Source organism: Xiphias gladius, chromosome 3, assembly GCF_016859285.1.
Source record: "Xiphias gladius isolate SHS-SW01 ecotype Sanya breed wild chromosome 3, ASM1685928v1, whole genome shotgun sequence".
Classification (NCBI taxonomy): Eukaryota; Metazoa; Chordata; class Actinopteri; order Istiophoriformes; family Xiphiidae; genus Xiphias; species Xiphias gladius.
The window spans coordinates 22583395-22601812 of NC_053402.1; the positions used below are offsets into that span (position 1 = coordinate 22583395).

The 18418-nt window shown below is 41.6% G+C and overlaps 1 protein-coding gene across 2 annotated transcripts in view; it reads left to right on the top strand.

The window, feature by feature from the left end:
- si:ch73-281f12.4 (RA_Radil_like and Myo5p-like_CBD_Rasip1 domain-containing protein) overlaps positions 1-18418 on the top strand; it is a 45402-nt gene that overhangs the window by 4374 nt on the left and 22610 nt on the right. The window contains exons 2-7 of one of the 2 annotated variants that reach the window (XM_040116225.1): positions 6557-7062; positions 8332-8670; positions 9419-9654; positions 12487-12815; positions 16709-17404; positions 17628-17665. In XM_040116225.1, the coding sequence (XP_039972159.1) occupies positions 6935-7062; positions 8332-8670; positions 9419-9654; positions 12487-12815; positions 16709-17404; positions 17628-17665 (1766 nt within the window). In that variant the 5' untranslated portion in view covers positions 6557-6934. Of the gene's footprint in view, positions 1-6497; positions 7063-8331; positions 8671-9418; positions 9655-12486; positions 12816-16708; positions 17405-17627; positions 17666-18418 lie in introns of those variants that run through there. The other variant, XM_040116217.1, reaches the window with a different exon arrangement.

An 18418-nucleotide genomic window follows, 5' to 3' on the forward strand; every position in this document is an offset into this window, starting at 1 on the left:
CCATCCATCAAATGAGGAGGGGTTGGTGACCCTGAATCATCGCCCCTGCATGTGACCGGTGATGTGACGTGGTTGTGTCTAGGCGGTGGTGGTGATAAGACCGAACCCCGCTGTGCCGTGCGGCGCCTCGGCCAGCTCGCCAGGCGCCAGCTGATTCCCCCCCCCTCCGACCCTCGAAGAGTGTAAAGTGGGTGTGTGTATATGTGTGTATATGTCTCCATATCCAACGTCTGTCTCTCATCTGTCTCTGCTGCATGTTGAGAGGATGTCGTGGCATCATTTGGTAAAAATACCAGCAAGGTCAGAGAAGTAAAGCCTTTTATGTAGGGAAAAAAAAAGGCAGAAAAGTTCCCCCTTCCCTTTTCTATTTCATCGAAAGAACGTTATTGTTTTCTGATAATCGATTACTGGTTGTTTTGAAACATCTGCACGGTTTTACCATTCATTCAGTTTTAAATTAATGGAAAAGCAGAGGCTGTCTGGATAAAGTGATGCATAAACTAAAATGACAAGGACCTGTGGATGGGTAGCGAGTATTTGATTAAGCAGGCAAGTAACATAGCAATGATGTAGGTAACAAACAATACAATTAAAGGCTAAATTACATACAATAACTAAATAGACTAAATAAAGTATAAAAATAAACAAGAGTCCATGTTGCGACGGGATCACACCAGCCACGACGCCCGTCAACATGTTGACGTTCCAACCCATGAGTACTGACTACTCATGTAATAATGTAGTGATGACCTCTGAGTAATCATGGGTCGGACCACAACCATCTACCAGACCCGCCCTTCCTTTTTGATCTCGACCACACACCTGTGAAGTTTTGTCCCCGCATCTGGCACAGTTGCGAGACGCTGTCGCGGTGACAAAATCTGCCCACAGACGGACGGCCAGGCGGACAGCTACTGACTGGTTTGGCGGACTCCCGCCAAAGGCCCCAAGACCGCCTCCGTGGTAGTTCCCGCTACGGTAGGTGTCTCTAGGACCACACGATGGCACGCGCAGACTCACAAGCCGAAGACGGCACCAGCCCCGCTGCGGCGGCTCGTAAAAGGGCTTCAGCACTTCAACCTGCTGTAATGTCTTGTAGAACGATCCTGTGTCAAAACCTGGTTTTAATACCTTTAACATATCGGTTGAAATTATGCTTCCATGGTGCATATTCTTAAATAAACTATCATGCAGTCAAATGATCTCACACCCACTTGGCTGTTGGGTGAATGATAGGGGCCAAAGCTTGTTGAGTGGGTTAAAACCTGAGTGATGTTACAGGTAAGTTATCAAATGATATATATATATTTTTTTTATATGAGAAAAAAAGATTTTGAAACTTTTGTGGTTCGCCAACTGTGGGGGGGGGTCACAATTTACTGACCTTTTCATTCAGATCCTTTAAGGCGCTGCATATCGCATCACTCAGCATCATCATGGTTGCCGGTTAAAATCTGGAAATGTGGTTTAAAAAACACGACATCCTTCAGGTATTTGCTAAACAGACATTAGTCTTCTTTGTCATTTACTAGCTTTTATATTGTGTTTTCTAAATCAGCTTTTAATTATTTTTCAATAGAGATGCTCTAGAAAATAAATGTCATCTGTTTGTATTTATCCGTATTACCAGCCAGATTACCATGTTGATCGTGTGAGTTTCAACTTCGAGGTTTATAGAGATGTTTTTCACCATGCTGCAAATAAACGGAGAACCGTTCAATGAATAGCGTTAATTGCACGTGTTTTCTGGTCTGAGCAGGACCAGATTACTCAAGTGCATGTAGCAAATTTCAGAACTTAATCATTGAATTTAAGAAACAAGATGCAGCCAACAATGAATTTAAAAACACTTAAAGCATTTAAGTATGTCCCGCATATCTGGTCTCATGTTATTTTCCCACCGATAAACTCACCAAAATGCTTTAACATCCCGATGAAAAATGTGTGGTGGATTTTTGTGCTTCTGTTAAATTCGGTAACATAGTGGTATCAATGACATTGCGCCTATAAATGATGAGGATGAAGATGAAAATAGGCAGGCTTCATATATCTATCACTTTTTTCGCTGCCTAACATTCAACTAACGGCCGTTGTCACTAGTTATCTCGATGATTGTGTTTCATTTCAGAGATTTTCTTGCCAGACCAAAAGTATATTTACTCAGGTACGGTGCAAATTCTCTAACACTATAGTGATAATGTCACTGCATCTATGAAAGATGACAACTATGCAGTATCTTGCCATAGTACGCATATAATCATACATACATAAAGACCACCATAAGAACCACTATATAGTAGAGTAAGTTATCTTAACTGTAAGTAATTTCATACTGTGTAATGCTTTAATTTTATGCGTAACATTTTGTCCTATTTGTTTTCTGCACATCCATGTTTCATGTTTGGTTAAATCTGTATTTTTTTGTTTTTGTTCGTTTGTGATGAGTATTTGCACAAGTGTGTCATGTGTAGGTCGTTTTTTTTTTTTTACAAAACCAAGCCACGCCAAACCTCATTTACTCAGTTCTCTACTGGAAGATCCATTCCTTCCGAAAAGAAAAGTCTTTAGCAGGGAAGACGGTCTGTAGATGCCAGGTACAGATAACTAACTAGACTAAAAGGATGCCGAGGTGCACTCAGCGTGTCAGAGTCAAACAGCAGAGACAGGCCGTTTGCAGAGTAGCTCCAAGATGCGCGTCTGACCTGAATCTTGCCGCCTCCAAACCACTCGCTGTGCACAGCAGCTGCATGTGGCGCTCACCCACTTCCGCCCTGTCACTCAATACAAAAAAAAACAAAAAAAACTACACAATGTGTATATATATATATATATATATATATATATAACGGAGAGTAGACTTGGGTTTGTAAAGCAGTACTGCAGGTGTTAATGTATTAACTGACCTGTATTATAATCTACTGTGAAAGCAGCATACTGAAACCTTTTATTTAAGCAGTGCCCTTTATTTAAAATATTTATCTGGAAACACTTTACTGTAAGTCCTCCTCTTTAGCATTTATAAGCAGTAAACATGCAATGAAGGGTTTACAACACACTATAATGTAGTGGTAATCAGATATAAGAGATTATATTTCATTTGTCAACAACAAACACTCCTCCTGCGAGCACCCACACCTGCAGCCTGGTGTATAAACAGATAATGGATGACAATAAAACACAGCTGTGGTAGGGCACAAGGGATGGGAGTCACGTCTTGCAAAGCAGAGATGTGGAATAGTTAGACCGTGTCCAGTGGCCGGATGCAAAGGTGACCCCAAAGATCTTTAACTGGGACAGAGCGCACGGTTCTTCTTGCTCAAGCCAGGTCGCTGCAACGTGTTCTCTCTCTGATTTACATTCCATTTTCAGGAGCAATTGGCGGCGTAACACATAAATATCAGCAGGGAGCAACGGAGTAAGGAGAGTAAGGAAATAAGCCAAAGCGCAGAAACTACGTTCAAATCCGAGATTACGGCAAAGAACCACGCGCAAAACTTAATGTACAGAGAAGGCAGAGGCGCCTGTGTGCTCAGTTAAAAATTGGTACCCTAGCGCTTGCAATTGAGGTAGTCAGATACAAACCTATGTCTGACGAACCGTGTTCATGTGTTTTTTTGTTTTGGTTTCGGAATGAGTGGTCTCACTGACAATATCAAAAGTAAAAGTACTCATAAGGTAGAAAGACGGCCCCTGTGAGTGTTATACGGTTACATTTTGTATTGTCGTGCTGTTATAACTGATGCATTAAGGCTTACGTAGCATTTTGCTGTCGTGGTTGGTGCAGTTGGAGCAAATTTTAATGATCTTATGTACTGTTGGGCAGCTTAATCTTGAACGGTGCATCATGGTTTATATCGACGTTGTATGTTTTGTTTGTAAAATCTTCATCTGCAAAGTAACTGTTGACTAAAACTGTCAAAGTGCAAACTAAAAGTTACAATATTTCCCCCTGAATTGTTGTGAAGTAGAAGTAATAAAGTAGCACGAAATGGAAATACACACGTAAAGTACAGGCACCTCAATTTGTACATTGCTTGAGTCAATATACTTTTTGTTTTGCGAGAAAATCGTTGAAATCGAATAAAATCTCCAACATTATTGATAATGACAACTTTGGAGAAATGTTCTGAATCAAAAACTGCGACGTTTCCCTTTGATATCCATCCATCCCTGCATCCGTCCATCAGCTGAGCTGATGTGTGTGTGTGTGTGTGTGTGTGTGTGTGTGTGTGTGTGTGTGTGTGTGTGTGTGTGTGTGTGTGTGTGTGTGTTGCCAATGGGTGGTAATTCAGTATGACCGCCACTAGATGGAGCCTTTGATGCACACCTGCACAAATTAACTTCAGCTCAGGGACTGAAGGCTCAAGGCTTGTTATCTGTTACAGGCTTGTACAGAGTCTTGTAGGTGTGTTTTTTTTTTTTTAAATATTAACAGATTGATGCACAAAACAAAACACAAACATTTTAAACTATATATAAACAATCTTGGCTCGCATGTCACAGTTCAGCTTCAGGCCAGGGTTTCTTTTGCTCGGGGGAGTCCATCTCAGCTCAAACCTTCGGGGATGCAATCTGCGTCCACTGGAAGCGCAAGGCCCAGCTCTCACAGTCTCCTCTACCTTGTTTCAGCAATATTCTTGCCTTTGGATTTTTCTGTAAAATAGCAAGGTTGTAATCTTGTGAGGCCAGTGGATGCCACATAGCCATCTCGGGCATCCACTGTGGAACGCCTCAGCATTCATCATGTCAGCTTTGGTTTTCTGGCAGCTGTCGGAACCATACATTAGGTAGAACTAGACCTCTGTTTTCAGGCCATATATCTTGGACTTGGATGCACCCTGGATGCTCTCCGCCGTCTTGCCTTAATGTCCTTCTGTGTGCCACTGGAGACGAAAATAGAGCTAAATGCTCAGCTAAATACAGTGGTAGAAGAAGCATTCAGAACGTATATATATAGAAATACAACAAGGTAAAAATACTCTGTTACAAGTAAAAGTCCCGCATTTAAAATCCTAGTAAAGATGTTGGGGTAGAGATGCAGCCCTACATGTTTCATTTTATTTTCCAAGAGTATTTTGTTTTTGAGCACTTCTACTTCTTTAAAGAATAAAACAGATTTATGAAACTGGCTGCAGACTTTACCCAAAGGCAGGTGTCATTGTTTTCCCCTCCAAAGACAGCAATTTATATTAGTGATCGTTTTGGCAAAAAAAAAATGAACCACACAGGCAAATGTATGTTTGGCGTTGCACTACGAGACTTAAAATGTAATTGATAGGGGATCCGCACGGGATAAACGGTGACCCGTTTCACTTATGGCTGATAACCAATTGAGACTCTTTTTAAACACGCCTTGAAAGTTTTTCGATAGGAAATCAGTCAATCCCCATTTATTGATACATATCGTCTAATAACAGCCTCTTAAGTTGTGAAAATCTCATTCTGTTCTCAGAAGCTCGATTCGCTTTCTCCAGCCTCCCTCAACCTCCCGATCTGCCCCAAACCCAGACGAAAACAACTCATTTATGCCCATCAGACCCTCGGAATATGCTTCCAGCTGAGCTTAAAACCTGCACAGGCCCCGCGGATGCCGAGCAACCGGTCACGTCGACGCTGATTTGACCGCCAATTCGGATTTTCAATCGCAATGAACTGCGACTTTTATAGTTGTACTGGGCGGACGCGCTGGTATTTATAGGGTGATGTGTGCGTAGGGGTTTGTCGGCATAACTGTTAGCGTGTCAGGGACTGTGCGATGGTGTTGCGTGTAAAGGAATGTTTTTAGTGTCTGAGGAAGGCTCCGTGTGTGCCTGCGCTTGGAAAAATGAGCTAATAGCTAAATCTGTCCTAAATAATCTCCTCTCAGTTTGAGATTAATGTTGTTGTTTGTTTTTTGTGCATCATCATCTTTTAATATATATATATATATATATATATATAGAGAGAGAGAGAGAGAGAGAGAAAATGGAGGCCATAGCAAAAGCCTGTAGGGTTGTGGCATTATCCCGGAGACTTACTTGATCAACAGTTTAAACGGGAATGCGGAAAAACAGTTTCAGAGGCGGCGGCTCATCCTGGTTCGCCGCTCCCTTCACTGCTTAGCCTCCTTTAAATGCAATTTTTTTTGACGTCTATGGAGGCTGTTGTAGGCGGCTGCCCCAGGGACCCCATGAAGTCTTGGCTCGGCCCTGGGTCGTCTGGGTTTTTTGGTTTTTTTTTTGTCTGTGTGTGTGTGTGTGTGTGTGTGCGTGTGTGCGTGCGTGCGTGCGTGTGTGTGAGTGTGAGAGACTGTGCGCGGCTTGTCCCGCCTCCCCGCCGACCACGCGCGTGAAGCCGTAGTGACGTCAGCCGTAGTAGCTCGCGAGCAGGTTCTCTTTCATTCAGTCCGCTCGCGGCTCCCCCCGGCAGACATAACGGACTCCAGCGCGTTTTTTTTTTCTTTCCTTTTTTTTTTTTTTTTTTTTTTTTTTTTTTAAATCTTCCTAAAACCAACTCCTGCCCGCCAGGGATGGACTCGCGGCGTGTGAACGCGTCTCCCTTTCTTCCTTTTCCGCAGGACACTGGTCTCAGATTGGATTTCACCTCCGGGAAAACGGATTCGGGAGTTTAATCCCACCGACCCGCCGCTCACTTGTGTGGGAACGTAACGCCAGTGCGGTCAGTTCATCTCGGGCTCTCGGACCGTTTTCAGCTACTTTCACGCCTCTTGCTTTTAAATGGATATAAAGACGCCGTTGGAGTATTGACGCACTTTTTCGTGATTTTTGACAGCTTTTTTGTCTGTTTTGTTTTTTCCTGAAATCCGAGGGGGACCATCCTCATCCCGAAACGTTCGCATCACCTGAAAGCTAGCTAGCGGCGAAGAATGCCATTTTCCGCTCGTCTCAGCTGTTTCGGTAGTTTCGTTGCTTTTATGTGAATTTACAAAACAACAATGATTTCAGAGGAGAGAAGCAGCCACGTAAATAAACAAGCCCTGAACTTCCCCGTGGGTTTACTGATCCGCTCCCCAAAGAGGCGACTGGCCAAACTGGGGAGGAAACCCAGCAATGGATCTGTCCAGTAAGTCTTTGTATTTAACTCTATTTTAAATCCCCGTGTTTAGTAATTATAAGCACCACATAACACACTGTACTTTTTTACACTGCAAAGTAACTTTACAGCTTTAGACTTTACATTAAAAGCATATGATCTTTCAAAATACGATGCATCACATTTCTTCAAAATCACCGCACTGTGTATTTTGTATATACAGTCAGTATTTGCTTTATATATACACTGACTGTATATACAAAGCAAAGCTGCAACCAGGAGTCGATCAATCGATTAGTCAACTGGGGAAAAAAAAAATCAATCTGCAACTGTTCTGCTAATTTTGCGATTAATCGTTTCGGGCAGTTTTCAAGACTGAACATATTCTAGTTTCAGTTTCTCAAATGTGAGGATTTGTTGATATATATGCATATGACAATAAACTGAATATGTTTGGATTTAAACTAGATATTGGGGGAAAAGTTATATCTCTGTCTGTCGTTAGCTGTGATGCCTTATGCTGATCAAATTAGAAGTCATAGATTACTTCACTTAGGAACATTATTGATTATTCTGCGGATTAATTTCCTCGATCAATCAGTTATTAATTTTATAAAACGTTAGAAAGTGCTGAAAAATTATAATTTCCCACAGCTCAAGGTGACGTCTTCAGATGTCTTGTTTTTGTCTGACCGGTAGTCTAAAAACCCAAAGATGTTCAGTTTAGTGTCACGTGTGACAAAGAAAAGCATCAGACCCTCACATTTGAGAAGCTGCAGCCAGCAAAGGTTTGGCATTAATCAACCGATCGAATCCGAAAATTAATCGGCAACTATTTAGATCATTCGTTGTTTGAGTCGGTTTTCAACGTTTTGATGGTTCCAGGTTCTCTCATGGGAGAAATGGCTGCTTTTCCTTGTCTGACATTATAGTAAACTGTTTATGTTTGCGTCATGGACTGTTGCTCAGGCAAAAAAGGACATTTGATGACGTCTGTTTGGGCTCTAGTAAGTTTTTCACTGGCATTCACAGGCATTTGTCACTGTTTTGTGATGTTTTACAGACCAAAAAATTGATTTATTAATCAGGAAAATAATCTATAACAAAAATAATCGTTAGTTGCAGCCTTAAATCACCTTCTACAGTCAGATGCTTGACTATTTGTGAAAGAGTAGGACCTTTCTTGTTGTACAGAAGCCACACATGTGATGAATGTGCAGGATGGCCGATTATTTGATCGTGTCCACTGAAGTTTGCAACTTAACAGTATACATTATCCTCTGCTCTGTTCCCTCTCAGGTCCAACCCCTCGGACAGCACCGTGCGCTCCACAGAGAGCGCGGGTGTCCGGCAGCCAGCCAAGAGCAAAATCCGCCGCCACAACAACAGGCTTTCAACTGTTTTCAACCACAGCCCCAACCTGCGGGACATTGGACGCCGGGGCCAGGCGCAGGGCAGCGGGAGCCTGGCCGGAGACCTCCAGGCTGCAGATGACCCGGCCGAGCTGTCCAGCCAAATTTCTGTCCCCGGCATCCTGAAGATATTCGGCAGCGACATCTGTCAGGGGACCAACTATAAGAGCGTGCTGGCCACCACTCAGTCCAGCGCAAAGGAACTTGTGAAGGAGGCCTTGGAGAGGTGACGGGTTTCATTATTGTCATATTATAGATTAGTTAGCCAGACTACATCTTGCAGCCGCAGTTTTAGAAACAAAATTTCAGTCTGGAAAAACTCTACTGAGGATGAGTTGAACCTGAACAGTTATTTACTGGAGCATCCTAAATATCTTAAACCGTGTAAACAATTTAAGTTTTAGACATAAAATGAAGCATAATTCTGCAGCTGCAGAGCCTGTTTCTCATCTCAAATGTATTCAGAAGTGGATTTTTGAGACGATTTGACTATTTTGGATTTTTTCGTGTTACTCCTCAAGAGATATTTACCATTGGTGTAGTGGTAACACAAACGGTACTGAAGTTTTAATAGGAGAAGAAGTTTTAGCCATTTATCACACAGAAATACTACAGCTGCAACGACAATTCAATTTATCAGTCAATCGATGGTTGATTAATCCTTTCAGTCTTTTTTAAAAGACCAAAACATTTGCTGGTTCCAGCTTCTCAAATGTGAGGATTTGATGGTGTTCTTTGTCTTTTATGATAGAAAACGACATGTTTGTAAGCTGTTATTTATTTTCTTGGGACCATGAAAGTCTGTACAAATTTTAATGGCGATCCATCCATCAGCTGTTGAGATATTTCAGTGAAATAGTAAGACAACTTGGAGGTAAAGAATGATAAAACAGGGGGTTAACTCAGTTCCAGAGCGTTTACCTTCCATTTAATCCCCATAATCCTCTGACTGAATTTCTACTTTTGTTGTTCAGGTACTGTCTGGAAAAAGAGGACCCCAACGACTACGTGCTGTGCGACGTTATTGGCCAGACGGGTGCAGATAACCAGTGGAAGAGGGAGTGTTTTCGGGTGGTGGGAGACAATGAAAAGCCCCTGATGCTGCAGTCGCTTTGGAAACCCAAGGAAGGCTTCTCCAGACGTTTTGAAATCCAGCTGAGAGCGAGCGTCGAAGAGCAAAGCTTAAAGGACAGAGACACCGTCACAGCAGGTACACGTGGGCTCACACCTTCGTACTGTTGGTCCAGCTTTCGTCCCTCGGAATGGTCTTTTACGGGGACCCTCTCTCTTTTAAAAGTACACATCTGACCATTTTCGGTGACACAGATACGAGTCAGTAACCCTAACATCCTTACGCTTGGCTAATCAATCACTCAGTCTGTGTTGTGGTGGCATGGGGAGCCTTTATCCTTGTTTCTTATTGCAGGCTATCAGCCCTCATTGTCCAGCTTATCACCAGTTAGAACAGGGTAGATGGCAGGCATGTGAGAGAGGTCAGGAGGAAACAAAAGCTGCACTGAGGTAAAGAGGAGGTCAGTGTGGCCCCGCTCTTATCTTTGTTTTATTGCAAGGGCCCATCGTGGCCCCATTAAGCATCGAGGCACCGGGCAGCTCTTCCCGCCGAGCCTGTAGCTGCCAGAAAGTGAACGCTCACTGTTGTGTTATTCTTTCTGTCAGAGCTCACTTCCTGCACACTGGGGACTGTGCAGCCCTGTTGACTTTGGCACAAGCTTGTTGCGGTTCTCCTCTGCACTGGACCAATCTACTGCTTTGCTGATACTGGCTTCTAATAAATATTTTTCTTGATATTGCTGATACATTGGAGCTTCCTCCTGATTGCAGCTGCATGAAAACAGTGTAATTAAAATTTGAGTTCTGTTCCACATTTCTAAGCATGATTTTTTGAGAGATAATTCTACATTTAAACCAGGAGTATAGTGGTTATTGGTTCACCTAAACAGATGTTTGTATTAATACCAAACAATCAGTATCTGTGATTTACCTGCTGACAACGCGCACCATGAACACGTTTGATCCAGGACACACTGGAAGATCACTTTTCTCATGTTAAAGTTGGTGGCATTCATGTTCCCAAAACTACAATAATTCGTAGGAAGGGTGCTTCTTTTTCTTGAAGCAAATTTTCTTTATTAAATACATTTTAAAATATTTTTCTAAGAAATGACAGAGAAGCAGACGTGACAGTGAGCTTTGGAAGACACAGTGTGAAATTTAATTCTGATTATTTGTTTTGATATTGTAAATACCATATTCTGTAGACTTAAGAACCTGATCTATACCAGTGTTTTTTTGTTTTTTGTTTTTTTAAATAGGTGCTTTGGCAGGTATTTTATTAGTCAGAGTTTTAAAGCAATAGTTTGACATTTTGTGAAATTCACTTATTCACCTTCCTGTTGAGAGTTAGAGGAGGAGACCGACACCACTCTTAACGCTGTTTCAAAGGGTTCCCCACCATCAGAAGAATAAAATTGTAAGACAAATATTGACAGCTCAAAAATAAAAAGATGCAAAAATGGTCAGATTTGAGGAATATCAGCAATCAGTGACTGCAGCCTGAAAATATCAGTCTTCAAAAGCCTCCGCCCACCCACCTCCTCCTGTCACTGAAAGGGGGGAAACTGCCCTTTACCTCCATGGGTTTTTTAGGCACAGAGCCCGTTGTGTCACACTGGTGCTTAACAATGTGGAAAACACCCATTTCCACAGCTGATAAGAGCGGCAGAGCTGCGGGTGTGAAGCCAGGCTCTGTGGACATTCCACGGTGCTTAATGGCTCCAAATGAGCTGAATAGTGTTTGTGTTACGTCAGGGCCGACAGATTGGCTGTGGGTATCAGATAGAGGTGGCCACATCTCACTTTCCCTGCACATTTCCTCTCTTTCCTCTGGTTATATTTCATTTGAGCTGGTGCCAGCGCAGTGAACTGTTAATCTTGGAGTCACTTTTGTTTGAGACTTCAGGGGGAGTTTTGGTCATTGTTAATTTTTAGCTTATGCATTTAGCAAGGTATTTTTTACTTAAAAAAACATAATCTCACCCTTCATTAAAGTGGTAATCTGCACAAATCTTTATTTTTCTTTTCTGTCTGCATCTTTGGTCTTAAGTGCCCCTTTCTCTGGTGTTTTTTTTGCTCTTTTCCTTTCAGACATCAGTAGCCAAACATAACCACAGGCAGCGTAGAACAGTGATTTTCAAACACAATTTCAAATATTTTTGTCTGTATGTATGTAAGTTTTCAAAACATCTGTATAAGAAGGGACAGAGGAGCGTGTAGGTGTTTCAGGAATAAGAAGATAAGATAAGAACCATGTTGATTAGTAAGGTAAAAAAAAATATAGTGCAACATAAAAAAGTTTGTAAATGGATTTGGTCAATAGTATTATAATCTTTTGTCTTTCTTCAATTTGGTTAATAATCATGCTCCTATTTTTGGATTTGCAGTTCCCATAATCTGGAAGATGTTAACACAAAGTATAATGTGGCCATGGATTCAGTGAGTTATGCAGTGGGCTAGATCTTGAGCCCCACTGTTATTTTAGATTATTGATATTTGTTTCCACTTTGGTAAATGGACACCACTAAATACACCGGATTAGCTATTAGCAGTTTTTGCAGTGTACCCATGGATGTACAGTCAACTATCACTGGATTATTTTGATACTGAAGAAAACTTAAGCACATGATGACAAGTTCTGGAGTTAAAAGGAGCTGCGTGTCACAGCCACTGCTGCTTCTCCAGCTGCTGACTGTATTGATGAACAGGTTGCATCAGTGGTCCAAACTACAACAGTTAACTTCCTGTAATTTTTAGAACACCTGCATGCACCTGTTCTAATCAACTCTCTTGTGCCCCCCCGGGGAGGTGCCTCGGTTTGAAAACCACTGTACTAGACTCTGTGTTATCATGAACATGCAACAGTTAATTTTTCACGTTATAAACAGTGGCATGTATAGTATAGATTTCTAATAGAGAGCACTTAGTTAGAGCATGGTCATAACACACCGTCTTCTTGTCAATCCAGGCATCAATGCTCAGGCTCGTAAGCTGCAGAAGAGCCGCTCCAGAGTTACCTCTCTGTTCGTGGACGGCAGCGGGGACGATGTGGACGGACTCGGGATCTGGAGGAGTTTGAGCGAGATGGATCTGTCTGTGATGGGGAAGGAGGCCAGCAGGGCCCAACAGAGCGCGCTCAGAGAGGATCCCGAGGCCGAGGCTGACAAGGAGGTGATGCGACTCGGCATGGAGAAGGAGGAGACGGAGAGCAGCGACGACAACACCACCCAGTACTCCATTCACCCACCCTTCGACTTCCCGTACTTCCTCCTGCTGCAGGGCTACAGCCACAGACAGGTAAGAGACAGAGAAAGAATATTCTTGCCAAATTACTATTTAGCTAATTTAGTATTTCACTTCCACAAGGTCGGGAGACTTGACACACATTAAATAAAGAATGGTCAAAACTGAAGTAACAGAGATGGAGTTATCCTGACTTTTGGTCCAAGACAGTAACAGTTTTGTAATAAACACATTCATTAACTGATAAAATAATCAACAAATTAATCAAAAATAATTGTTTGTTGCAGCCATATAAAAAGTAGAAGTATAAATAGTATTTTTTTAATGGAAAATAAGGTGTTAATAAGTAGTTGTTACTGGAAGATAATAAACATGATCACTGTAATCACGTTAGTGTGACTATTGCCTTTGTAAAAAGGCAAGAGAATTTAATAGATCCTTCTGAATTATTGCATCTATCAGTACAACAACATTACTGGGGAAACGATTTAAATGAACTTAAATGAAGGACATCCTTGATAATTATTGTAGTAATTAAAATAGGTTGCCTGGTAATGAATGACATGAAATAAATGGTCCCTCTTATTTATCACAGATTAAGTTCCTGGTGTAAAGCGTAAAGTTTGCCCAGAAGAAGAGAGGACTCCTTGTTTAAACAGCTGTTGTAGTTACTTCATTGGAGACCTCACAAGGTCCTTGAGAGTCTCCTGGCAGTGTGTAGATCAGCGGAGGCAAACACAGGCTGTGTAAGAGACAACAGGGTGTAAACAGGTACCTGAGGGTGTTGGGTTGAACGTCTTAGGTTAAGAGAGGAGAGCTTTGGTCACTTGTGTTGTGACAGGTAAACACTCAGAAATTGGCTTTGGATTTCTCAGAATGGACTCGTGGAGTGGACTACAGAGTTTATCCTGTAAGTCCTGCACACACCCAAAAGTGAAAAAAGTCATGACTCTTTACACGAGGCTGACGTCCACAGTGGACGAAACGTCTGTCATCATGTCCCAATGAAAGGACAATGAACAGAGCGTTCACCATTCAGTCAGAGGGAAGCCTGCTCAGGACGTTTAAAACAAAGGGATACCCTGGTTAAACACACATGCTGCAGGAGGATAAACTACAGCTACTCTTAGAGTTTACTGTATGAACACAGCTGGGGTGGGGGTGTGGGAGGAGTGGCACTTTAACCGGTGCGTTGTAATCTAAGTACAATCTACATTAAACTATGCATCATTTGAAAACAGTCCCAAAAATATCACCTCCAACACACGTCCCTGTTGGTGTGATATGCAGTTTGAACCACTCTTTTTTTTTCAAAACCGGAGAGAGTCAGGCTGTGGCTTTAGCCCGGCCCATTCCCAGGAACAGGAAGTGCTTTCTCGCTATGTTGTTTATGGAGATTGCTGACTGTGCAGGATACTGGTAGCACCGCAGCAAGTGCAGTCTTGCTCTGCAATAATAGGCCAACCCAGAGCGAAGGCAAAGGAAAGAGCTGGGCTTGTGGTATATCAGAGGTCATATAACGGGAAATGAAACTGTTCGTGTATCCAGACCTAAAAAGTTTGTTTTAGAGACTGTGTCATAACAGATTGACCAGTGGAACAGAATAAAGTTAGGTACGCAACTATTGTTTTTCTTATAAATGAATATGCCAGTTTTTCCTTGATTAATTGTTGATGAACATGATGTTTTGTTTTGTTTTGTTCAATCACAAAATCCAAAAATACTAACAACAAAGAAAAGCATGAATGGGAGAATATTTGGCATTGTTTCAATATTTTTGCTTCAGAAGTTACTTGGATTAATTGATGATTAATCAAATATCAAAATCGCTGCTAACTGTTTTTCTGTTTGTGACTAATAGTCCCAGCTCTACTGTCTTCAGCATTTATCTCACAGCACCACTGTCTCTAAGTGCTTCCTCACAGAGCTCCTAGTGTGGCCGTAGACTCCTCGTGTTGCTGAAACTGTCTTTACTGATCAACTAGTGGAACAAGACAAATAAGGCATGTTACACTGTCCAAGATTTAAGATTATATTCGAGACGATTTCTGAAAACTCCATGCTTTGAATTTAAAGCAATAAGAATCTTTTAATAGTCTTTATTTTGTAAAAGTTAAGTTTCTTGGAGTGAAACAGTAAAAGCAATAACGAGCATTAGACACATTCACTGAATGTACACTTTGGCCATTTTATTAGGCCTTGTACAGTCTATTTTAACCCAGTACAACAGCCGTGCCGTAACAAAGACAGTAATGTTCGATTTTCTGTGACATTTTCAGAAATGTATAAATTCAGTTACGTGAATTGAGTTGTTTCTAATTACATGAGGAGGGCAGCACATTAAAACACCAATGAATGTAATGCATTCCAGCACAATACCGTCACTATTTACAACCTCAGTGCTAAAACGTATAATTTAATTAACACCTCTATGACCTCGTGTACAAAAACCAAGCACTACAGGCACCATAAAAGTAGACTGTATGGCAGAACAGTTGCGTTGGACGCCATCAGATTGTTTCACGTGTAATAAAGTGGACACTAAGGGGATAAACTGGACTTTTGTGTAAGTAGCAAACTGTATGTACTTGAGTGCAAAGGGATTTCTCTAACCCACCTTTGTATGTTGGAGATAACACACAATGCAGTAGCATTACCTTCACATGATGGCTGCTGTTGTATTAGGCCTCTCAGGCCGCTTGGCTCTGACCGGCACGGCTGATATGATATCATCGCCTGACTAATAGTCTTAATGCAATGACCCTGAGGTCACTGACATCACAGACGTCTCACTCATAAGCCTTTCCATTCCTGTCTTGTCCCACGCTGCTGGAGCAGGCTGTACTTACCACCAGCTGATCCCGTCAACGGTCACACGCTCCATGCTGGTTCACTGCCAAAATGTTGCGCAAGAAAATCAATCCCATCCTACACGCTGGCTGGCATTTGGAAACAGGTTTTGCATCATGAATGCGGGGTTAAAGAGGAGCTGAAAAGATTAGTCGAAAAGAAAATTCATTGCAAATATTTTTTTATATCGATTAATCATTTATTTTTCAAGCAACAGTGGTAAAATGTGATGGTTCCAGCTTCTCCAGTGTGAGAATTGTTGCTTTTTCTATTCTTATATTATATTAAAACAAAACTCTGGCTTATGGACTGTTGGCTGGACAAAACAAGCAACTGGAAGATGTCGTTTGGGCTCAGGGAAATTAGCATTTTCTCATATTTTAAATGATTAATTGTTTAAGTTATTTCTCAAGTGCTAAAAATGACTTTGTTTTCGCTTCTCAGTTTGAAGATTTGCTGTTTTTCTTTCTCTTATGTGATAGTAAACTGAATAGCTTTGGGGTTTGGATTATTGATCGGTCAAAATTAAACTTTCCAAGGGGGAAAATAGGAAACTGTGAGAGGCATTTTTCACCAATTTATGGCATTTTGTAGAAAAGATAATTAAACGTTTCAGAGAAAAATAAATGCCACATCAATCAATAATAAAAAGTAATGATTATTTGCGGCAGAACTGCAAGTCGATTAATTGATTAGTCAGTCAAAAAAAAGAAAGTTAACAACTATTTTGATAATCATTTAATTATTTAAGTCATTATTCAAGCAAAAAAGCCCTAAATTTGATGGTTCAAGTTCCTCGTGTGCAAGAATTAGCCGTTTTCCCTATTTTTTACATTACAGTAAATTGAATATTTTTAGGTTTTGATATGCTGGTCGGACAAAACAAGAAACGTAATAGCGTCACCTGGTGCGGTAGGATATTGTGATGTGCATTCATCACATTTTTTTTAATGTTTTATACAAACGCTAAGCTAATTGACTAATTTAGAAAATAATGGGCAGATTAATCGATAATGATGATAATGGATAGTTTCAGCCCTCATTTTTTAAAACGTATTTTAAAGGAAAATTATTCATTAAAAACGATCTTTTTGCAGGATTTTGTCATCTACCTGATGAGCGGGACGAACACCATCTTTGGCTGCTGCAGGGAGCACTGTAACGGTGAGGATGAGGAGAGGTTAAAGGTCGACATCCTTCTCTTCGCGCCCGATGTGTTGCCTCAACACTGCTGCGTCAGACGCTTGGACTCTCACAACCAAACCTCCACGGGGGAGCACAAAAAGACACTGACAATGCTGAAGCCCCTCCATGGTGCTCCCGTGACCAGAAATGGTTTTCTCCTGAAAGAGGAGGTGGAACTGAACCCCGGGGACTTGGTGGGTTTGGGGAAACACTACCTGTTCTTGTTTAAGGATCCTACCAGCACATCAGGATCCCTCCAGAACCCTCCGTGGATGACGAGACTCTGCCCAAACTCCGATACAAAAGTGTCATCCTCTTGTTTATCATGTGGCTCCTCTATCGCCATGAAAAGGCTGCAGAGGAAGCCTTTACCTCCCCGTTGGAGGGACCTGGAAGGCACAGAGGCTTTGCTAAGCTATGAGCTGGAGCAGGAGGAAAGAGTCCTCCAGGAGATTTTGGACATGTTGGACCCCAGTGGGAACGAACCAAAGCTGACGCCTGCTTTCCTGCTGAGCCTCTGCATCCAGCACTCGGCCTCCACGTTCGAGCTGACACACTTCAGACAGCTGCTGCTCCGGATAGCCAGCCAGATCCAACTCAACATGTGGGTAAGGATGAATCTCTGGTCCTTCTTTCTGCCATCAGACAATTGACGTTTTGTGCAAGTGAATCTCAAGTCTGTGTGTTTGTGTCTGTGTGTTTTCAGCACTGTATTCCCCCGAGGGGGACGAAGAATGTAAAAGAAATCAAATGTGTCATCAGAGTTGAATGTATGGTTGATGATTGTTGGTAATGCTTGCATGAATTTTCTTTATGTGTTCTTGTTTTCAGGAGAAGACAAAGGAACTTGCAGCAATCCAGCCAGAAACGTGAGTAGACAAACTACAAGTGTATTCAGAGTGCCCCAGAAATACGTGACCATGATTAGCCACTGCCTGCGATGATACTGTAAATGAAACCTGACACTTCGAGTTTTAGCATCTGAATAAAAGAGGAATTAGACTCTTGATTTATAAAGAAGTTTCTCACAGTGTCTTTTCTTAGAAAGTCGGGTGGTTGTAAGGGTCACCGAAATACATTTTGTCTATCTCAGCGAGTGAGCAAAGTTATCAGAGGCTAACAAAGTCTGACTTAGATCCCACTGTGTGGGCTTTAATGTAAGTGGTTATGCAAGAGGAACTGAAAGCCTTTTGGTTGCTATTTAGACCTAAAAAGTTTGTTTTTGAAACTGTGTCTTCACTGTTTGACTGGTTCAGTAAAACAACATTAAGGCTGCAACTAAAGATTACTTTCATCCAATTCATTTTCATAGCAAATGTTGGCCATTTTTGCTAAAAAAAAATTAATTTAAAAACCAATCGGTCAACTATCAAGATCATTGCAGATTAATTTTCTGTCAGTCGACTAACCGATAAAGCATTGCAGCTCTAAACAAAATAACACAGTTTTTACAAATGACAATTTCCAGCTGAGAGTTTTCTCATGAGCTCATTGATACGTGGTTCATCATCAAAAATCACTGGATGACATTTTGTCTGTTTGAGGAAAGCTGAATGAACTCAGAACCTGAATCCGTTGTGTGGGTTTCAGTAGAAGTGAGACGGTGTAAGTGTAATGTGACT